Raw genomic sequence first — 19,509 nt, forward strand, 5'->3', positions numbered from 1 at the left:
CTAGTGGAGGACATCTTGGAATTGGGCAGACCCGCAGCTGCGGTGACATTAGATAGTTGCTCCTGGCACAGAGAGGTCTGGAAGAGGACAGCTGGGATTTGGGCAGAGCTCTGTGCCATGGTGACTATTAGCCAGCTGCTTCTGGCACAGAGAGAACTGGCAGGATCTGCTGGGCCTGAACCAAACCTCTGGTTGGGATTCAATAAGCAGATACAAAATAGTCACGATTCTGTGACATCCACATAGTACAGCCTCATTTGCAGATTGATTGGCACAGAGGCTGGAGGCTAGCCTGCAGTGTCCCTGCATCCCTGCCTACCCCAGGTAACAGCAAATTGGGGAGGACAGCAAAAACTCAAGTCAACACACTTCTGAAAGGCCCTAAGCAATACAGAGAGGGCCAGAGACCCCCAGAACACTCCAGTCTGAAAGAAACCAGAAACATGAGAAGAGATAGAAATAAAAAAAAAAATCTCCAGCTGCCCAACATGAGAAAATAAGCCCAGGAGAAGTAAACACTGAAGAGAAGAAGCACAGTAACCATCCAATACTGGACATGGCATCAGCTGAAATCAAAAAATACCTCCATGACCTCATAGATGAATTTAAAGCGGTACTCCTGATGCAAGTGAGACAAGATATAAAGAGATTAATTAAAGAAATGACAAGCCTCACCCAAGAGAACACAGATGGAAGGACTGAGGAAATCAGAAAAGAAAGAGAAACTTCTAAAGAAGAATTTAAACATAACTTAGAATACAGGAAACAGATCTGAAGAGAATACCAGGAAACTAAAAACTCCATTGAACACTGGAAAAATGCCTTGACAGAAACTTAAGTCAGCCTTTTGAAACTTGAAGAGAGATTTATCATATATGATCATGAAAGAAAAGACCTCTTAAAAATAACAAGGAACCAGAAAGAAATAATTCAAAGGCTAGAAGATGACAAAAGGATACATAATTTAAGAATAAAGAATGTGAGTGAGGAAGCAGGAGCAACCAAAAATGAAATACAAAGAATATTCACAGGTATATTAAAGCAAAATTTCCCATGTATAGCAAAAAGAAATGATATCCAGATAAAAGAGGCATACAGAACACCAGCTACCTACAACCAAAACAGATCTACACCCAGACATGTAATAATCAAGATTCTAGAAATCCACCAAAAGAACAGAATATTAGAAGCAGCCAGAGAAAAAAAAGCAGATTACCTACAATGGGAAAATTATCAAAATAACAACAGACTTATCAACACAAACTCTTAAGTCAAAAAGGGAATGGGGAGAAATATTCCAAGTCCTGAAACAAAATAATATGCAACCAAGACTCATATACCTGTCAAAACTCTCTCTCAAAATTAATGGAGAAATAAGATGCTTCCAAGACAAGGAGGAACTGTGGGAGTTCGTAGCCACCAACCCAACCCTACAGAGAGTGCTGAAGGACATTCCAGAGAAAGGAAGGGATACCAGCATTCCAACAACAGTGGCAGAGAGGCCTCAATGAACAGGGCAAACAGTGGAAAGAGGGAGTAAGGTGGACAAATTATAGCAGTAAAGTGGAGTAGCAGACATGAGGCAGAGACGGTAAGCTATAGGCTTTAGTATACATAGCTTTGATACACTATAAAAAAAGGCAGAGGTCATTGTTAATAGTGTATCAGGATTTAAAAGTTACAGTCTTAACGTCCTGTTTAGTTTGAATTTAATTTGTTCTGGTCTGTCCACTCATACTGGATTTGGGGGCACAGACATCTGACCCAAAAATAGCAGATTATACCATGGTAACTATCCTTAATTTTCTATTAACTTAAGCTGAAATCCTGTATACTTATATTGTCTTACTATGACTGATCTTATTTGAATCCAATTCATAAGACCGTGGTTTTGCCTTGGCTGATTTTATTTGAATTTGATATGCTTAATAGTATCAAACCTAAAAGTAGAGGTAGCTACTCTGAAGATGACAAGATGTAAAAGATATCCATACCAGTATTAATTATTAATAGCTCTCAAGTCCTACAATGTCTTCAAAGTTGTGTTATTATAAAAATAGCTAGGTAATACTATGTTCAACTATTTTAAGCCCGATGATGTGGACAAGACTATTGAAAATAACAAAAGAAAGCATAGTAACTACAGTAGATCACCTAATATTATGGTCTTATGTATCTTTTTCACTGCATGTTTTTCTAGGAATTTGTTTTGCTGTCTTGTTATGATTTGTTTTCCCCTATAATACAGAGAGGATAGATATACATGTAGAAATTCACGCAGAAGATTTGTTTTAAAAAACTTTTTACGGGAAAAAAAAAAAAAACTTTACCGGAACAGATTATATAATGCAAGATGTAATGAACAGATACCCTGAAGAAGAGACACTAAGAAACCGAATGCTAGGGGCTGGGAATTTAGCTCGGCGGCATAAGCGCCTGCCTTGCAAGCAGGCAGTCATGAGTTCGATCCCTGGTACCAATAAAAACGAAAAAGACAAAAAAAAAAAAGAAACCCAATGCTAATTTTGTAGCAGTGATATAAAATCTAGCCATACTGTTATTCATTGATCAGAGTGATATTAGTCTAGTCTCTTAAGTTCAATTTCAGCATGTGTAAAGATAAGGATAACTACTACGAAGAGAATGAGAAATGTGATGGTAGTTATTATTGTCTTCCCCAATGTCAGATCTTGAAGACCTAAAAAGCCTTCAATCATCCTGTAATAATTTCATTAGTTCTATAATATGCAGTATGTATTTAATGTGTGTGAAGATGGGGACAACTATTTGGAAGAAACTAGACAATTAAATAGACATTGAAGATCTCCAGTGGACTTGCTTTGAAATCTGTATTTCTTGAAATTGTTTTTTTTTTAAACTGTTTTGTTCTGTTTTGATATGTTTAATCTTACCCTCTTTAAGATAAAAAAACAAGTGTGTAGGACTGATAACCATATTACTGAGTTTGGGTCATTGAGCAGAACTGTTGGCAGTGTCACTATTTGAATGTCATTTTATATATTTTAATTTTGTAACCTGAACAGCTATTTCTAAGATGACAATATGTAACTTATCAACTGGCAATTTCTTACCATTTATTTTTCTGTAATTCTGTATTATTTCTACCCTTTTTTATCTCCATGTATTTTTTTTTGTTCCTTTCTCTTTAAATAAAAAAAAAAGAAGAAGATAATAGTCAAACCAGAATGTGCATCATAGTGAATCTTAGTGCCTTCAAAATAGTTGCCTATACCTTCAAAATTGATACTATCAAACAGAACAGAATAGAGTAAAATCAGTCAAAACAAGATGGTGAGAGCAATACAGCATTTCAAATCAAGTTAATAGGAAATCAAAGTGGGTTACTATAATATATCCTGCTATTTTTTATTTATTTTTTCCCTTAATTAAAAAGATATAAATAATAAACAAGGAGACTGAGATAAAAGAGGACATAACAACAAAACAGCACAGGTCAGAACATAACCCTTTAAGCAAAAAGTGTTTCACCACAAGATATCCCAACATAAAAGTAGTTACCATAGTGTCTCTTTCCTTGAAATGTTTGAGTCTAACTTTGTATACTGTAGCATTAAACATACCAAGATAATGTAAAACCATTCAAGAGAATGACAGTATTACAGGGTATTTAGAACCAACTAACAGAAAATGCACAATGTCTATAAAAATTTTTGTTTATATGTCACATATAATAAAATCCAGTAAGATACAACATGTTAAGACCAATGGGGACAGAAGAACAAAAGCTTGATGGGACTTCAAAACAAGATGATATTAAATCAGCGCTAGCTATTGTTATGTCTTGTTTTCTCCAAAATAGCTGTTCATACCATCCAACCTTCTCTGCCTCATTTCTGTTGAGCTCTTTTTCTGTCATCAGTTGTCAGTTTGTCTTCTTCATTTTGCTTTCTGCTCCATTCATTGTGGCCTCTCTGCCACTGTTTCTGGAATCTTGGTATTTTTCTCTTTTAGAATGTCCTGCAGTATTCTCTGTAGAGTTGAATTGATGGTTGCAAATTCCCTTAGTTCCTCTTTATCCTGGAAGCACCTTGTTTCTTCATTAATTTCTAGGGACAGTTGTGCAGAATATATCAATCTTGGCTGGAGGTTATTATCTTTCAAAGCTTGAATTATTTCGCCCCACACTCTTCGTGATTTGATGGTTTGTGCCAAGAAGTCTGCTGTAATTCTGATGGGTGTTGCCTTGTAAGTGATCTGTTTCTTGTCTCTGACAGCTTTTAATATTCTGTTCTTATATTGGATTTCTGGAATTTTGATTATTATATGCTTTGGTGTAGTTCTGTTTGGGTTGTAGATGACTGTATATGCCTCATAGATCTGAGTATCTTTGCCTTTTCCCATATTAGGGAAGTTCTCCTTGATTATTTCTGTGGGTAGCCTTTGTAGTTCATTTGTTTGCATCTCTGCTTCTTCCTTTACATTCTTAATTCTTAAGTTATAGATCCTCTTAACATCTTCTAGCCTTTGTATTGTTAGTACTTGTTTCCTTGTTATTTTTAAGAAGCTACTCTTTCATGCTCCCACATAACAAATCTGTCCTCCAGTTCAGATCATCTATCCTTAGTTTCTTTCAAGCTGTTATGCCAGCTTTCAATAATTTTTAGTTTCCTGGTAATCTCTTTGAACCTGCTTCATGTATTCTATGTTTTCTCTATTTTCTCCATCATACTATTCTCCCCTTTTTTTCTGTTCTTCCATTCCACCATCTGTTTTTTCTTGGGAGGTGCTTGGTATTTCTTAACTATTCTACTTATATCTTGCTTTACTTGATTGAATACTTCACTTTTGAACTCGTCTGTGAGGTCCCAGAGATATCACTTTATGTCTATTGGTGCCATGCCTGATATTGCATGTTTTCTGTCTTCATTCTCCTTTGCATTTACCTTTCCTGGATCAGTGTTCTCAGGATTGGGGACTGAGGACCCTTTCTTGTTGCTCCCTCTTCCCATACTTTCTGTTTCTTCCATATAAGTGTATATAGGAGGCCCAGTTTCTTTTTTTGTGTGTTACAGTTTGTTTGAATCGCGCCGACTAGGTGTTCCCGCCCACTGCAGTGTACTAGGGAGACACAGACCTGGGCAGCCTTTGCTGGGCCTGCCCTTCCAGATCAGTCAACCTGCTAAAGGCTTCACTGCATTAGGGTGCACTGCCAGGCACAGGGACCTGGTTTGGGCTAACCTACTGGGTCTTTTAGTCCACCGCATCACCCAGGTCAAGCGCTCCCCATCAATCCCGCTTGAGAGGAGAATATGTGACTGAAGTCACTGCAGCGTCCTGTTCCAGCTAGTCTGCCAGGTCCCAGAATGTCCTCTGTTGGAGCCTCCTAGTCTATGGAAGGGTCCCGTTCTTCTCGCTCACCGCAGGTCGATGCAGAGCTCCCTGGCAGCTCTGCTCTCAGTTCGGTTCACTGATTCCCACTCTCAGAGCTTTTGTGTGTCTATCCCTACTGTGCCGATTCAGATGTAGCAGTGGTGGCAGGAAATTCAAATCGCGGTTTCCAGAGGCTCGGGTTCCAGCTTCGCCACTGATACTTTAGCTGTTCCAGTTGTAACACTGGGATTGCATTTCCAGTTGGTTTCTCTCAGCTTAGTTTATTCCTGGGTTGGCAGAGTATATCTCCCACACTGCACCATCCCTGGAATCTAATCTGGATATCTCAGAGAGCTACTGTAGCTGCTGTTATCTATCCGCCATGTTCTCCCGGAAGTCTCCACTCTTTAGATCTATTAATACTGTATGGATTACAAATATCTTTTAGATTGCTGGTTTGAGAGATGTGATTTTTAGTATGGGGATATAATAAACAATTTGAATTTTACTGTGTTTTAGCAAAGATGTCTTTAAGCTTAAGATTCAGTGCATAATTCTTTTGAACTTGTCTTAGGTTTTAAAGAAACATTTCCTGAAGTACTTTGAAGAGGTGTTGATCATCTGAATGTGTGAAAATAATGCTTAATTGTTAAATGTTGTAAATAATAAAACATCCATGGCCTATACACCATGTGCAATGGAAACAACTTGAAAATTGCACCAGCCATTCTCTGAGAAGAATGTAGCAAAAAAGAAAGGCAATTTTAGTACTTTCCCATTTTGGATGCAAAACAGTGTGAAACAGAACACTTTTCATAATTAAATTTGTTGTGTTTGTTAATGGCAAAAGTAACTGGAATGGTCTTAGATTATTTACACATAAAAAAGCAGACTGCCTGACATCCCATTACTTAGAATAATAGCCAACATCTCAGTATCTTTTTAAAGTTTAAATTCCTATATTAATTTGCTTTATTCTTTAATATATTTTAGATCTTTCGTGCTAATCACAAAAGATAGTCCCAAAGTTTCTCATTAAGTAGATCCAGTCATCTGTTTAATTGAGAAAAGAGGGTACTTTTGATCTTGGGCAAGTTTTTGAAAGTCATTTTAATAATAGTGCTGTTTAAAAAAACAGGTTATTTGAAATGCTTGTGTATACTTGCTTATTTCTCATTCTTTTTTATTTTCTTTTAAAATTATTTCATTATTGGGGTACTTTTCTTGTTGAGAATAATTTTTATATAATTTTTGGTTACTGTATTTATTTTATTTTATTTTATTTTCATTTTTTTGAGACAAGGTCTCACCATGTAGTCCAGGCTGGCCTTGAACTCATGGCATTTCTCCGGCCCCAGCCTTCTGAGTGCTGGGTTTTCAGGCATGCGGCCACATCATCCAGTGGTTTTTGTGTTTTGATTTTGGTATTTATATTTGTCTAAGAACTTGATTTACCAAAATTTTCTTTTTTAAGAATTTAACAAGGTCCGGCATGGTAGCACATGCTTATACTCCCAGCTTTCTGGGAGTCTGAGGCAGGAGGATTTGAGCCCAGTCTGGGCAACTTTAGCAGGACTCTGCTTCATAATCATGACATTGAGGATAATGATTATAGTGCTAAAATGGCTAGGATGTAGCTCAATATGAAAACCTTGAGTTCAGTCCTCAGTACCAGGGGAAAAACTTGCCCAAATGGCTATCTCTGTAGCAGTAAGTTTTAGGAGAATCAAAGTGGATTGCTATGCTTTCTATAGAAATCTTTCAGTAGATTGCGTTTTGTTAAGTTCATGAATCTTTTGGGTTGTGATAATTGAGATCTTACATTTTTTGTTTTCCATTTTAGTGATTTGGATCCTATTCAAGCTCCCCATTGGTCTGTTAGAGTTAGGAAAGCAGATAATCCTCAGTGTTTGCTAGGTAAGTTATTACCTTCCTTATCTAAAATGTCACTAGTCCATTTGTCTTCCAAATTAGGAACCCTGATTTATAATGTACTTTTTCTAAAAGTTAATTTTATCAGTACATTTTTAATACACATGATGATCACATTCATCATAGAGAATTTATACCTTTATGTAATACATCAAGATTCTTTTTTTCCGTTTCCCCTCCCCTTTAACTTCTTTTTCCACCTCCCCATTCACAAAAGCTTCCATTTTTCCCCATTTTTTTCTCTTCCTCCCTTTTCTCCTCCTCACTTCATTGTTCTCCTTCCCATTTGAACATTTTCCCATTTCCTAGTATCTCATCCATTGTGGTCCTTATTTACCCTTGTTGAGTTTCTCAACAAGAGAAACAATGCAATATTTAAACATGTCTGTCCAATTGATTTCACTTAAAAGTATGGTCTCAAAGTGAATCCATTTATCTAAAAATGTCACAAGTTACCCTTCTTTATGGCAGAGTAGCATTCCTTTATACCACATTTTCTTTATCTATCCTTTGATGGGCATCTAGCCTGTTTCCAAGATTTAGCTATTACAAATCGTGCTGCTATAAATGTAGGTGTTTGTATATACTGCACTTCTTTTCACCTACCTAGGAAAAAAAGTGTTTTAAATTTATGATCCTCTGAATTAGCACAAGGTAGAAGAAATTTTTGCTAACAGTAGTGAACCTTTTGAATAGCACTAGCAGGATTTCTTTCTCATCTTTTAGTTTTAATGAATCTTCATCTCAGAATTCGCCATTATTTTCTCATCTCAGTTTTTTGTTGTTTTTTTGTTTGTTTGTTTGTTATGCTTTTGTGTTCGTCCCTTCCTTTCCTCCTAGCATTGTCTGCATTTTTTAGTTAGTGGGTTTCGCTTTCCCTTTTGTAGTTCCTCTGACCTGTGGTATATAATGGGAAAAGCACTGATTTTGACAGTCTTTGTTAGACTTCTTCTGTAGAAGTTTTCATACCTACAAACTATTTACTTTCATGGAAAATAGGTATAAATATACATAATATATTTCATAAGGTTATTTGAAGGATTATTCCTAGGTTTTTGGGTTTTGGAGTCTTCTGGAGGTCACTTCTAGTTTTTTTCTGTGCTGCATAAAGAATGGATCAATCAGGACCCCCCCCCCCATTTTAAAGACCAAATCCAAAACTGGGCACCTGAGATGAATACACACACTTCTCAGATATACAAGTATGAACAGCAAGTAAATACATGAAAAAATGGTAAATGTCACTGGTCATTGAAGAAATGCAGGTTAAAACAACATTGAGATTCCATCTGCCTCCAGAAAGAATTGCTGTCATCAAGAAATCAACCAAAAACAAGGCCAGGCCTGGTGGCTCGTGCCTGTAATCCCAGCATTAGGGAGGCTGAGGCAGGGGGATGGTTGCGAATTTGAGACCAGCCTAGGCTACAAAATGAGCTCAAGGCCAACCTGAACTGCATAAAGAGACCCTGTCTCTAAAAGACAAAAAAAAAAAAAAAAGAAAAAAGAAAAATCAAGCAACAACAAATGCTGTTCAGGTTGTAGGGAAAAAGGAACCCTTTTCCACTGTTGGTGGGAGTATAGACTAGTACAACCACTGTGAAGATCAGTGTGGAGATTCCTCAAAAAACTAAGACTAAAGGTCCAGTTTGACCCAGCTGTATCCCTTCTAAGCATTTTCTTGAAAGAATTAAAAAGGGTTATTCCACAGTGATGTATGCACACCCATGTTTATAGTGGCACAGTTTGTAATAGCCAAATCTTGGAAACAGCTCAAATGCTTATCAACTGGTGAATGGATAAAGAAGATACGTTTTTTTTTTTAATATGATAGAACACTGTTCTGATGTAAAGAAGGATAAACTTGAGACATTCTTAGGGAAATGGATGCACTATGAGACTATAATCTTAAGTGAAATAAATTGGACAGGCATGTAAATACTGCATCATTTCTTTGGTGTGAGAAACCAAAAGCATAAATAAAGACTAAAATGTATATTAGGTATTCTGAAATAGGAAGAAAATGTTCAAATAGGGAGAGCTTAGGAAAAAAAGAAAGGAAAAGTAAAAAAAGTTTAAAAGACAAAGAAATGAAAATTGATTTTGTAAATGAGGAGGGGAGGCGTTGAAGAGAGGGGAGGGGAATGAGAAAAATCAAGTTGTGTCATGTACAGGTACAGATTCTCTCTGAGTGTGATCATTGTATATATAAAATGTACCAATAAAATCTGATTGGAGGAGAAAAAGAACTGGTCAAGATAAGCATCATCAGTAGTAAAGGTTTATGTATATTAATGGCTAGGAAAAGAAACAGGCTATGTGGAGTGTTTGGGTCAAGTAAAAAGTATGCTCTTCAGAATGAGAGTGGACTACCGTGAAAGAATACAGTGGGAAACAAATCTCAATGTAGGCTGTTCCTTTGTATTTCTGTCTTCTGAGGCTGGCATCAGGTTTTAAGCCTCCTATAGAAAATCTTGAGTTCTTTTGAGAAGTGTAAGTGCAAGGCTTTGGGAACTGTTCTAGAATTTTGTAATAACAAGTTATACTTATGTACTTTTCCACCGAGTTTTGCCACACCCTAGTCTCCTGCCTCAGGATTAAGTGAAATAATACACATTGTGTAACATACATTTAAAAAACAGTACAGTAATTGCTTTTCAGATTCCATATCTGTAATTTGTCTCCCTTCCCTTTTTCACGGGTGTATCTCTTATGGTGAAGTCTTCTCAACCCTTTCCCCTTTGAATATTTCCCCATTACACTTAGTACACGTGAAAATATGTTCTTCATTTCTTATGTTCATCATGCCACTTTCATTCAAAATTAATTGCCTGATATATTCCAACCTTTCCGAGTGTACCTTTGGATATTTCCCTATTACACTTAGTACACATGAAAATATTTTCTTTTTCTTTATGTCTTACATTCATGCCACTTACACTCAAAATTAATTGTCTGATATATTTCAACCATTCATCTGATAGTTACTAAATATTAATGACAGTGATCATATATTTCCCTAAAGCATTTGTTTGTTTGTTTCTTTCTTTCTTTCTTTCTTTTTTTCTTTCTTTCTTTCTTTTTAAAGCTTTTACTCATTGAGGGTTTTTTAAGAGAGAGTCTTGCCATGTAGCTTAGGCTGGCCTCAAACTCCTTAGGCAGGCAGTCTTCCTGCCTCAGCTTCCCAAGTATTGGGATTATAGGTGTGCAGCACCACACCTGACTATCATTAATCATGTGTATTAGTCAGATGCCAGTTAGCAGTTGCCCTTTATGCTAGTTGTGAAGAACATTTGTTTCAATGAATTTGGGGCTTTAGGGAGTCCCTAGGTTAATGCAAATGGTTTCAGAATTGAAGGTACCATGGTTCATATCCTAAAACCACCAGTTTGGGCAAGTTTTTTAACCCTGTCAAGCCTTAGCATTCTCATCAGGAAAAAAGGTATCGTATTTCATAGAATTATTGGGGGAATCAAATGAAATTGTATGGTTGTGTATATATGTATCACATTTAACAGAATGTCTATCATATAGTAAATGCACAATAAATTGCTTCTGTTGTGAAATCATTGAATTACTACATTATGAACTTTACTTACTAAATTGTTTCCTGATACCCTGTTCCTCATCTACTGACTTGTGTGGTAAATTGCAGACCACTTTTACCATTGAAAGTATTCTCATTTTAATTTACTGTTCCATAACCTTACCTACCTCTTTTACTAATTTTCATGAATAGATTAAAATTTTTCCTACTTTCCTGAAAAAAATCCATATTATAGAACTAGTTAGTAAATTCTTGTTATTTTAAAGAGAATAAAACCTAACAAAATACAACAGAATAAAGCCAATCCAAAAAGAATAGTGAATGTGATACAGAACTTCAAACAGGATAATAAGAAATCAACAGTGACTACATTAATATATCTTGTTGTCTGTGCAATAGTTGTCTGTACCATCAGACATAGTAAAATCAAATAAAATAATAAAACCAATTAAAACAGAATATTAAATAAAATAAGACAAAACAAAACTGAACAGTGAGAACATTGGATTTCAAAAACAAGATAGAAAGAAGTCCACCATATTTGCTATATTGCACACTGTTACCCTCTAATAGATGCTCAGACTACCAACCTAAAGCCCACAAAATCTAACAGTACAAGCATTTAGTTGTTTGTGTACCTCAGGTGCTATCAACTCAGCCTGTCCTCCAAACCAACTGGCTACCTCCAGGGGGCAGCTTCTTGACTGTCAGATCATATGCCAGTCAGCTCATGGGAAGGATGAACTGGCTTCTCTCTTCCTGGGCCCCTCATGGTTTGTGTGGCTTACAGGAAGGGCAAATTGGCTTCTTGTTGTACTCCTCCCAGACCCTCATGGCTTTTGCCAACTCATAGGAAGAGCAGTATGGCTTCATCCTGGGTCCCACATGGTTTGAGCATAGCTGGTAAATTCTAAGATTTAGCCATTCATCTTGCATTGTATTTTAGTGCTGTATTTAGTCTTGTGAAGCTTTAATTTCATGCTAACATATGTTGTCACAACTCCTTAGAAGTATTAAACCCATATCCTCATATTAAAGACATGAAATATATCAATATGTAGCAGAAGCTGAAATACTTCAGCGTATGTTATTTATCTTAATCCTTTAGAAACATATCTTTAGAGTCTCTTTTTAATTTATATTTTTAACGGATTCAGAATTGTAGGGTAATAAGTCTGCTACATACATACCTATATGACTTAATAATTGCAGGGCTTAATTTTAATAATGTTTATCTCATTCAAATATATTAAAAATGGTTATATTATTAGTATAATTTCCCCCCCTTTCATTCAAAAAGGAATTCTAAGGTAAAACTTTTAATATCCCAGAGCATGAGGAAACAAAAAGGAAAAACAGGCGGCTTTTGAAATAGGGTTAATTTTTGTCTTCTTCGGAGGAAAAACTAATTTTTTTCCTGTGTTTTAGTTAAAAACTTTTATGAAAAGTCATGTATTTTTATTTATAGGACTGATTTCTTTTAGTTGTCAAAAATAGGTAACTGTTTTTTCTGTGTAGGTGATTTTATTACTGAATTTTTAAAAATTTGCCGTCGAAAGGAGTCAACTGATGAAATTCTTGGACGATCCACCTTTGAGGAGGAAGGAAGAGGTGACTTATTTTTCTTTTAAACATTTTTAAGTGTCTCATCCTTTTCCTTTGGCACATTTTTCAGCAACTTTTCATCTATTTTTCTCATTTTGATTATGTTGGAAAAGCAAGTTTTGTGGACTAAACAGATATCATTTCTTTCCAGGGTATTGCCAAAGCTTAAGACATTTAATACATCTAATAAGTTCTTTCTACCAAAAAGTCAGATATTTTAAAAAGCAGAGTTTGAGACTCTCATTTTTTAAAAATACCCTGTAGAGAAATAATGTACTACTTTTGTCATTTATGTTTGTGTCTTAAACTGATAAAATTTTTTCATTCTGAGACCCTGTAACACTAATGGAAAAACGGCTAAACGATACTGTAACCAATTTATTCAGCACTTTAATCTGCTGAGATTGTGATACAGTCGGTATTCATTTCTCCTCTTTTTATAGAAACTGCTGATATAACTCATGCTTTGTCAAAGTTGACAGAGCCAACACCAGTTCCAATTCATAAATTATCAGTTTCAAATATGGTACACACTGCAAAGAAGAAAATACGAAAACACAGAGGTGTAGAAGAGTCACCCCTGAATAATGATGTCCTCAATGCTATTCTTTTGGTAACTAAATTATCTTATTTCTTTATGACTTATATGCATAAGCATTTATTCCTTATATATTCAGTCCCTTCCTTGTGGTAGACACCAGATTGGGAATATAAAATGAGTAAAACAAATCTTCTTTCAAAATTATTCTAACAAGTTAATGGGAAAAGAAAGAAAAAAAGGTACAACTCTGTGTCATGTGAAGTCTGGCAAGAGGCAGTAAGAACATAGAAGCTATATATGTCTTGGTCTGGTGAATGGAAATCATACACTGCTTCATAAAGAGGTACTTGAGCTGAGTGTTGAAATAAAGGTTATTTTTTGGTTTTTGTTTTTTTGGTACTGGGAATCGAACTCATGACCTCGCACTTGCCAGGCAGGCACTTATGCTGCCCAGCTAAATCCCCAGCCCAAAATAAAAGATTCTTGAAGTAGAGGAATAGCAGAGACCTGAGAGCATATTGAACAGTTGGTATTTAATAGGGTACTTCCTTAGGAGTGACAAGGGATGTGGCTGAAGAGGTAGCAGGTAACCTGCTATGCTAAAGCACTGCATTTTTATCTTGCAGTTTAATATCATTTTAAGCAGATAATAACATTATCAGAGTTCATATTTTTGAGTTGCATTTGATAACAATGTAGAGAATTCTGTCTAGTGAGGAGCAGATGGAGATAGAGAAGCAGGCTAGGGTGGCTACCAGTTATAGTGTGTTGGAATGGGCAGACTAGATACTAATCCTGACTTCCTGGATGACTGAGCAATTCATTTTGCAAGACTAACAAAACTTTGTGAGGTTGTTGTAAGAATTAAAGGACTGTCTGTGGTACTACATAGCATTTAATAGGCTTTTGATAAATGATTGCTGTTCTTACCATAGTTATAATTGTACTTAGGGCAATTTGTGCATTAATACTATCTTGGGAAAAACATTCAACACTAATATTATATTGAAGAGGATACTGGACCTTGGAAGCCTAATGTTAATCTCAGTGTGAACCAGACTTCAGCTAAACTTTCAGCTGGTACATTATAAAATGTGCATAGTGATGTTTAACTCAGACCATGGTATGACAATAGGTTAATTTTTGTAAATGTGCCTAGTACTGACATCTGACTACTAGTACTTTCGCTAATTTTTTTAAGTCTATTGAATATCAGTTAAAAAGTCTTACGAAAATGTTTCATACTTTGTTCCAAGGTACACATAATAGGAATTAGTGGTCAGCACAACCAAAACAGTTGGGAGCAACACTGATAAAGGGATTGAAAATAAATTTCTGTTAGAAAAGGTTTCTTCAGAATAAATCCTTAGAGGTTTATTCAAATTACAAAGTTTGTCATGTATACTAAAAATGTTAACCACTTCTCCCTGTATACACACACACACACACACACACACAACACAGCAGAAACTACTTAGAAAAGATACACTGGTTGTCACAGACTGCTGCTCATTTTCCAAGCATGCATCACACAGTTACAGGTCTTTAATATCACACTTTGAGTATTACATATATGACAGCTGTCCACTCTTTTGGCTTGCGTGGCCTAAAATGAGTGGAGAATTTTTATCTTGGACTGCATTTAAAATATACAATACAGTTAATGTATGTAAGTGACCAATTTTATTTTTTATATTCTAATTTTCTAAAATTTTTGTAAAAATAACCTACACTTAATACTTAAATAAGAAAATTTACGTGTCTGCTTAATTACAATAAATGTTTGTCTTCAGAGACATATACACATAGGTAGGTTGAAATGCTATTTCCAATAATTGCTGCTGCATTTTACTTGCCAAGTTGCACAAATGCATCTAACTTTTGATGCAGGTGGATTTCAGTTCACCTGTGATTGCTGGCATTAGCACTGCACTGTGCCCTGCCCTACTCAGTGTTCTGTTGCACCTACACGGTTAGTGCACCAAGCAATAGAGTTATGAAAGATATCACACAGAAAATACATGACAGTGTTAGATAAAACTTTATGATCTTGTGGAGCTGCATTATTATCTGCCCAGGAGTCCATGTAACCCACAGGTCATGGGTTGAACTTGCCTGACACATATGAAAACCTGTTAATGAAATAACTACAGATTCTCATGAATACCATCTTTAAATTCTCTATAGTTTTGTCTCATAATACTAGCACTTTAAAAAAAAAAAAGTAACAGTCTAAAATCACAGTGAAGAGATTTTGCTTTTCACTATTTAGCTCAGAATTAGAAGGTTACTAACCAGACCTGCTGGCATCCTCCTATAATTCCAGCAGTTGAGAGGCTGAGAGGAGGATCACTGCAAGTTCAAGACCAACCTGGGCTATACAGTGAGTTCAGGACCAGCCTGAACTGCATAGCAAGATACTGTCTCAAAAAACAAACAAACAAACAAACAAACAAAAAAAAAAAACAAAAGAAGAAGAAAGAAAGAAAAAAGAGAATTAGATGGTTACTTTCATGAAAACTATTTTTGAAATTGGCCAGTTACATAAGTTCTTTGTATTTTTGAAGAAAAACGTAAAATTTCAGAGAATGTAGAACTAGTTGGCCAGTATAATAAATAATAAAAACATTGTAAAATTTAGTGTCAGTATAATTATAAAAATCAACAAAACAGGAAATATGGTCTAACATGTGAATATTTTCCTTTTTCCCTGTAAAGTTCTTATTCCCTGATGCTGCTTCTGAGAAACTATTAGAAGGAACTACTTCAACAGACCATAATAATCCTCCATCAGACAGTGAAGATTATGTAAGTTGGGATTTAATATTAAAATATTTTAAATACATTGAATTTCTAGGAGCATTTATATTTCTAGTTTGGTAGCCTTTTTATTTTAAAAATGGCCTGTGGAAAATTGAATGACTGTCAAAGCCTGCACTCAGATAATGACCTGCAGAACACTAGCATAACTAGAGTAGCAGAAACTTTTCAGGGAACAGTGATAAATAATATAAATTTGCTGTACATGGATATAAGATTTTCCTCATTTTTACAAAGTCATTACATTTGTTTTGTAACAGCTTCTTTCATATATAGTATTTCAAAACCAAGCATAACTGGAGACTTTTTTTGTTTGCTTGAACCTGTGCCCTCACATATGCCTAGGCAAACATTCTACCACTGAGCTATATCCCCATTCCCCAGAAAACTCTTTAATAAAACAAAATGTGTAAAATGAAAATTTCATATTCTCCCTATCTTTGAGAAATGAGAACTTTAAATGACAGTTTGTTGGAAAGTAGATTTCCTGTAGTAAGGGAAGAAAGCAGGGTCTCTCACATTTTCAATTTGCCAATTTTATTTTGACAAGTGTACTCATTTTATAATTAAAAAAATGTTTTACAATACAGGAAATTTGAAATACATGTTAAAATTCCACAGAAGAAAATAAAAGCTTTAACTTCAGCCTCATTTAAACTATAGCTTTACTTTTTTGATCTTAACTAGAAATTTTGGAAACAGATCTGCTAAGAACTATGTAAGCAGTAGTTACAGTATTTGATAAAAGATAGTTTTCATAAAATAGGTTAATTTTAGTATTAACATTTCTACAGTTTTTATTATGTATACAAATGTTGTTTTGTCTTTATATTGTTAAATTTAGAATCTCTACAATCAGTTCAAATCTGCACCATCTGACAGTTTAACATACAAATTAGCTTTGTGCCTTTGTATGATCAATTTCTACCATGGAGGCCTAAAAGGAGTGGCACATCTTTGGCAGGAATTTGTTCTTGAAATGCGCTTCAGATGGGAAAACAACTTTCTCATTCCAGGGTAATAAATTTTTCTATTTGTTTAGATAGGATCTTTATTTGTTACCAAACACTTGAAGTAGTTTTCCCCTTTAAGGAAATCTGCCCTAGAAAAACGGAAACTTGGATATGAGGTATTCACTACAGCAACTTTATTATAATAATAATTTTTTATAAGTGGAATAGCCTAAATATCAACATAAAAGAATAGTGCTGTATCTGTTTATTGACATTTCTTATAAATAGAAGGTTTTAGTTAGCATATATGTCAATTTGCATAAGTTAGTAATCATTTATCCAAGCTAAGGAAAATAATAATAGTATGAAGAATGTAAAATGGCAGTTGTTCCAAAAATGCTCAGATATGCTTATTATGTCATTTGCCAGTCTCTGATTAGCTGGGTCCTCTCTTATTTCTTACTGTTTTGCTCTGGAACTTACTATAGAACCAGAAGCGTATTAACTATAAATGAGAACCTCTGGCTGACTGCCAAGAACCTAGTGGTTTAGAAATAGAAGCATTCAAAGGTCCCACTGGCAAGACAGAGTGAAAATCTTGGTTTTCATAGTGAGACTCCAGCACAGTAATTGAGAGCTGAATATACACATTAATTTATTTTGTGTGGTGTGAAACTGTGTGATAATTACTTCCTGGGATTGATTTAGAGACTCTCTCATTTTAAGTTTTTTATTATCCAGAAAGCTATTACCAGCTTCCTATGTGTTGAAGTATCTTTTATTTTTGCTGCTGGTGATTGTGGGATAGGACTAGGATAAAATAAGTTTGATCTTTTAATCATCATATGTGCCACTCTTCTAGGATTTGGTTTCCTTATCTATAGAAATCTAATTTTGTTTCATATTAATATAGTAAAAGATTGTGATAATACAGCCGAAAAAAAGCAATTTTTTTAAAGCTAATCTTTCTTTTCACATTATTTGATAGATTGGCCAGTGGAGCCCCAGATCTAAGATGTTGTTTACTGCATCAGAAGCTGCAGGTAAAATTTCCCAATAGCCGTGTATAAATGTGTTAATATAGTCAGAGCTTATTCTAATACTAAATATAATAATGGGTATAGGCTATTCTCATTATGCTACAATGAGTCACTTAGAGCAACTGTGCTTCACAGTAGGGGTCTGAGAAGAAATAGAGAATGAAAAAGTATGCAATAGATTTTTCATTTTTATGTTAACTAATTCAACTATAATGTCATTTTTGTTTTCTTAAGATGTTAAATTGTTGTATTGAAAGAAAGAAGGCACGTGATGAGGGGAAAAAAATAAGTACTTCCGACACTGTAACTATTGCACATCCAGGGGATGCTGGAAAAATTGGAGATCAGCTGGGGCCGGATCATCTCAAAGATACGGAGAAGGGGGAGATGGGAAAATCTTGGGATTCATGGAGTGATAGTGAAGAAGAATTTTTTGAATGCCTGAGTGATACAGAAGAACTTAAAGGAAATGGACAAGAGAGTGGCAAGAAAGGAGGACCTAAGGAGATGGCAAATTTAAAACCAGAAGGACGTCTCTATCAGCATGGAAAACTTACACTACTACATAATGGAGAACCTCTGTACATTCCAGTAACCCAGGTAGGAAGCAGTGCTTCTGTCAGTTTCTTCTTGTTATTTTTTAACACATTCATGACAGGACCATGATTTGTATGTCTTGCTGTAGAGTGACTTGAAGCACCAGTAGCAGTACATTCGTGACTATCTCCATCAGGCAGCTTTTTTTAAAAGATCCATTTGTACCACTGTTAAAGCCAGCAGGAACATGTTAATGTAACTTCATCCTAGTAAGAGGATTTGGGGTAGGGAAAATTCCTTAAAAGGTCATTGTTTATTCCAGATGTGGTGGCATATGCCTATACTCTTGGCCTCTGGGAGACTGAGGCAGGAGGATCACAAGTTTAAAGTCATCCAGGGTAATTTAGTAACTTACCAAAACCATCTCAAAAGTTTGGGTTGTACAGTCATGCGAAAGCTAAGTTTAAAGTAGATAATTTATCGTGTTTGAAGAACACCTTGAAGCTGTTAATATTAAGTGAAATAAATCAGTCATGCAAGCTTAAGTGTTTCATGGTTTCTCTTAGAAATCTAAATTACAAATAAAGAGCAAAATAAAAGATAGGGGAAAAGAATAGATAATAAAAGTAGGGAAATAGATCTTTCTCAAATGGGAAGGGGATCAAGAGAGGGAGGAAGGGAAGGAAAGATGATAGAAGGAGTTAAGTGTTATGTATCGACTTCACATGAGGAAAGTAAACAGTATGTCCTTCCCACATGTCAGATAAAGGCAAATCTTTTTTAAGGATAGCAGTCTCAGGCCCGCTATATTAACTCTTTTCTGCACTCTTAATATTTTAGGAACTTTAATTTTGCCTCTGTGGTGAAGCTGAGATTTTATGTCACTTACTTTTCCATGATGAGTATTGCTAATCAATGTATTTTTTCATATATTTATTTGCCTATTTTGGTATCTTTTTAATGAAATACCTATTGAAGACTTACATCTGTGTTTTTAAAAAATACTTTTTCTTGCTTTTTTAGGAATTCTTTATACTTTCTCGTCTTTAGATGTATTACAAATATAAACCTTTAGGTATTTGTATTACGAACATTTTTTCCAGGCCAGGCATGGTGGCACACTCCTGTAATCCCAGCATTTGAGAGACTGAGGCCAGGAGGATTGCTGTGAGTTCTGGCCAGCCT

General features: G+C 35.3%; 1 protein-coding gene across 4 annotated transcripts in view; it reads left to right on the top strand.

The window, feature by feature from the left end:
• Window positions 1-19,509, top strand: part of Rab3gap1 (RAB3 GTPase activating protein catalytic subunit 1) — a 90,616-nt gene that overhangs the window by 52,395 nt on the left and 18,712 nt on the right. For all 4 annotated transcript variants that reach the window (XM_003478725.5, XM_003478724.5, XM_063258988.1 and 1 more), the window contains 7 exons: window positions 7,196-7,269; window positions 12,347-12,439; window positions 12,877-13,046; window positions 15,693-15,782; window positions 16,639-16,811; window positions 17,736-17,790; window positions 18,022-18,387. In XM_003478725.5, coding sequence (XP_003478773.2) covers window positions 7,196-7,269; window positions 12,347-12,439; window positions 12,877-13,046; window positions 15,693-15,782; window positions 16,639-16,811; window positions 17,736-17,790; window positions 18,022-18,387 — 1,021 coding nt within the window. The remainder of the gene's footprint in view (window positions 1-7,195; window positions 7,270-12,346; window positions 12,440-12,876; window positions 13,047-15,692; window positions 15,783-16,638; window positions 16,812-17,735; window positions 17,791-18,021; window positions 18,388-19,509) is intronic.

This window comes from Cavia porcellus, unplaced genomic scaffold (genome assembly GCF_034190915.1).
Source record: "Cavia porcellus strain 051 isolate PalLab524CR breed Dunkin Hartley unplaced genomic scaffold, mCavPor4.1 scaffold_12, whole genome shotgun sequence".
Taxonomy (NCBI): Eukaryota; Metazoa; Chordata; class Mammalia; order Rodentia; family Caviidae; genus Cavia; species Cavia porcellus.